This window comes from Puntigrus tetrazona, chromosome 20 (assembly GCF_018831695.1).
Source record: "Puntigrus tetrazona isolate hp1 chromosome 20, ASM1883169v1, whole genome shotgun sequence".
In the NCBI taxonomy this organism is placed as follows: Eukaryota; Metazoa; Chordata; class Actinopteri; order Cypriniformes; family Cyprinidae; genus Puntigrus; species Puntigrus tetrazona.
Window position 1 is genome coordinate 14,201,457 of NC_056718.1, and position 4,088 is coordinate 14,205,544.

The 4,088-nt window shown below is 39.7% G+C and overlaps 1 protein-coding gene across 1 annotated transcript in view; it reads right to left on the reverse strand.

Moving 5' to 3' along the window:
• The window catches only part of LOC122324437, a 4,150-nt gene continuing 62 nt past the window's right edge, over positions 1-4,088 (reverse strand). The window contains exons 1-2 of the mRNA XM_043218835.1: positions 317-4,088; positions 1-211 (exon numbers count right to left, since the gene is read on the reverse strand). The exon at positions 317-4,088 is cut by the window's right edge and continues 62 nt beyond it. Of these exons, the coding sequence (XP_043074770.1) occupies positions 151-211; positions 317-1,206 (951 nt within the window). The 5' untranslated portion in view covers positions 1,207-4,088 and the 3' untranslated portion in view covers positions 1-150. The remainder of the gene's footprint in view (positions 212-316) is intronic.

The window sequence follows — 4,088 nt, forward strand, 5'->3', positions numbered from 1 at the left end:
CAAGTATCATAAGTCTGTATCATTTAAGCAACCTTATTACTTAAATAATTATTTATACATTACAAGGGAAAAATATTTTCCAAGTTTCATCTTTTTTCTATTTAAACTTTTCACTACGATGTGAAGCAGATATGTAATATATAGGCCAGATTATCGTCTCTGGATTGATGGCATCGCTGGTATCTTTACTTCTCCATTATGCACATTACTTCTGTGTGGATGAAAGGAGAACAATAAATGAGAACGAGTAGAGAGCAACAATCCCCATTCCCCCCCTTAAATGCAGGCTACTCGTGGTTAAGGATTTATCAATCACCTTCTCGTGCACCGCGGAAAGATCTTGTACCAACCGATGAGCCACACAGCGGTGCGTAACGCCGGACTGCCCCAAACGTACAGCCCCGAGGTAGACAGGGCGTTGAAACGAGCCATTATTAAAAACGGGTTCGAGCCGTCGTTTTTAAAATAAATGCCGTATTTCGAAATTTGCTTCACGACTATGTTTACAAACGCCGGGTACCAGAGAATCAAAAACGAAATTACGACGACGATTATGATCTTTAAAGACTCTGCCTTGCTGTCCCTCTCCGCGCTCGGCGGGTCTCGCGCGACTTGGTGTCTGGCCACGAAGAACAGTTTAATCGTCAACGCAACGTTGGTCAGCACGACGATTTGTAACGTGGCGATGCTGAACGCGTACAGCTTGTTGGCCAGAGCGGGCGGGATCAGATTCACCACCAGCTGGAAGAGGACGCTGGCGTGAAACCAGCTGTACGAGCACAAGCCGATGACCAGAGAGCGCGAGACGAAGCGCTCGTAGTAGAAGGGGTAACACACGGCGCAGTATCGGTCAAACTGAGCAAACATGAACGTTAAAAGGTTTACGCCCAGAAAAGACGGTAAAATATTGTACGTTCCGTTTCTGGACGGGAATCCCTCTTGGACGTCGAAAAGACCCGAGTAATAGGCGGACAGGCCCGTGATAACGTCGCACATGCTTGTGCTCAGCATAAACACAAATCTGTTCTGAATTCGGAGGTGCTTCGTTTTTAGGATTCCGACGACTACAGATCCGGACAGCAGCACCGCGCTCGTGGCGAATATGATGTGGTAAGCATATAGGACGTAGTGTATGGGCTCGGAGAAGTCGACAGAGAGCTGGATGCCAGAGACGGTGGCGTTTGCGGAGAGAGTCTGCGCGTTCATGCTAAGTCAGCAACTCGGATCTGAAATACGGAGGGGAAAGAATTTAAAAGCGAGATAAATCATGTCGGACTCCCAAAAGAGCCATGTGTGACAGGTCTTGCGCGGCCTTGTCTAGGGACAAATCTGCAGTTTGTTTACCGATCCGAACTGATGTCTAACACCTTGGGCTTTTTTCTTTTTCTTTTCTTTTTTTTTTTTTTTTTTTGCAGCAGGCCTGTTTGTTAGTTTAAAAAGCTTTTACACTGATGGCAGTGGCCCGCACATGAAAATAAAGGTGCTTGAAAGGTTTTTCCACAGCAATGCCATAGAATAACCATTCGGTCAAAGCGAACAATCACACATATCAGCGTGAAAACAACTACAATAAATGACTAAAACCATATTTCGGAAAATTGTATTGGAAGTGTCATTTATTTACAGCCACTAGGGGGCGATCAAAGAGCCAGCGGCTTAACTTTCCAGGACGTGTGAGACACAATGGATCACACACTACACGATATTACTAAGATCATCATGGCAGAGGGAACACCTCGTGTAATCTTAAACCAGGCTCACGCTAGAGGATTTTTTAAATCCTAACCAATTTTGAAATCTGGTTGCAGGACACACACGAGAATATTTTTTCTAATCATCTTCCCTCGAATCTTAAACACGCACACAATACAAGACTTCAACATTGCGGCGCACCACACACACTACAAGATATTATTAAGATCCTGCGAGAGGGTGATCTCACACAGCAGGTCGCCGTTGATATTTCAGTTAAGTTTAACTAGTATGCTACAGCAGCTTTCTGTGCTCACCTGGTAAGTTCAAGACTGAGACGGTTTCTCTCCAGTCTCCGCTATCCAACAGCAGCTGTCTTTTGTGAAAGTACTGACAGCATCATATATCATATAGATTATAAGCTTGGTGTGTGGGGTGGACAAATTTACAAGGTTACTTATCCTGCAACACATATGACCCATCTGAATATAAATGATCATATCAATCTGAATGTTATTTCAGTTTCTATTCTATGATTTATTTGTAAAGTGACGTTTTGGGTGAATTCAATTAAATCGGGCCACGTTTTGGCAAATAATTTGGAGTAGCATTTAAATATCATTATTTTCCAGATACTTTGCTTTTTAAAAGTAAAATTTCCTCTCTCATTTCATGTAGAAGTTTTTACAAAACTACTAATACTGAACGGTTATAGAACCATACGTATTTCAATACTTAATAGGACTGAAGGATGACTTAAATTATTTAAATTAATGTAAAAATATATGTTAGTATTATTAACAATATATTGAATAATCTTGTTGTAAAACAAGCTTTGTCAAACAGCTTTTGAAGGAAACGTCATACCTCGGAACGTTGGAAGAATTTTTACATTTCGATTGCTTCCCCTCATCTAACACCCAATTAAAGTTAATAATAAAAAATATTGAAATGTAATTAGAAGACAACAAAATGTTGCATTTATAACAAAGTTCCTTTTTTAGTGCTTTAGTGTGATGTTATTCAGACAAAATGTATTTTTATTAACATTTGCCATGTGGTCCTTTGAACTTTTGATGTCACATTAAAACTTCACAGAAATAAAGCTTTACCTTTTCAAACAGTGCTTTTGTACCTATTAGGTTAAAATATATACACTGTAAGTATACTTAATAGAAGCATACCGTACAGAATGGTAATGCACTGTGTACATGTGCAGTTGTCTGGTTATGTTTTAAACTAAAGAGGTTGAATGAGTCCAGATCATTCTCAAAGGGAGCTGAATACACCAGACTCTCCTTTCTGAACCTCATCAACAATCTACAGTAGCACCACTGGGAAAATTATTTGTTTAAATGCTTTTTACAAGTGTATGTTTATTTGGCTGTTGTCAGATCATATCAGAGCACACAAGAGGTGAAGCGCATACAAAAACAAAAAGATGAGTAATTATACCCAAGGCACGCTCACAGTCGCATCACTGTCCCCTGATAGCAACTTTCTTTAGATATAGAATAACAGACCCGTTCGGCCTACAGAGAGTCTTCAATGGAGCAATACTTATATAATATACAATATGCACTTATATATTAATACATGCTTATACTTTGTGAGTAATTAGCTCAATAATGGCTCTCTAACATGGGTTTGTGATCTGTGATTAGCTTGTTATGGGTTAGTCGTGGAATTGTTTCTCCTCTGCAGTGAAACAAGTGAATGTGAATGACTTCGATCGCTCCAACCACGCATACAATCATGATTGTGTAACATATTGTTGCAATAAAACTAAATTCATGGGATATACAAAAGGCTTTAAATACTCTTGTACATGCATTTCCCCCTTTAAAACGGTCAAATTCTACTTTAAAACAAAGAAAGGGACACTTTTTTCATATTATATCTTCAGTCTACAAGCTCTCATAACCAATTTTGCAGCGATCGGTAACTACAGTTTATGGCTCAGAAAATGGGTTATGTCAGTAATAATCCAGACCTTTTCTTCGGGCATAAAAGATGTGTTTTGTTACAGACCTGTCGCAGAGGCTAAAAATGTCACAGAGCCTCTCACAGAATAAGAATGTGGAGGAGCTATTGTTGAGTTCAGTACAGACAGCATTCCATTCATCTCCCTCCCGTTTCTCTACCGGCCTGATGCTGATTTCACAGATACAGCATTTGTGATTCATTTTTACCAGTTTGCTGATTTCTGATATTTAAACTATCTTAAAGAGAATTAAACATATTTGTTTTTAGAAATAAACGATGTAGATTGTTATTTCAGTTTCTATTCTGTTAGCGGGGCACGCAGAGAGGAGATATGCTTCGTTCAGTTATTAGTATTGTGTATTAAGGGTCTCGTAGAAGACCGAAGCGGCACACGTCACACACTACATTGT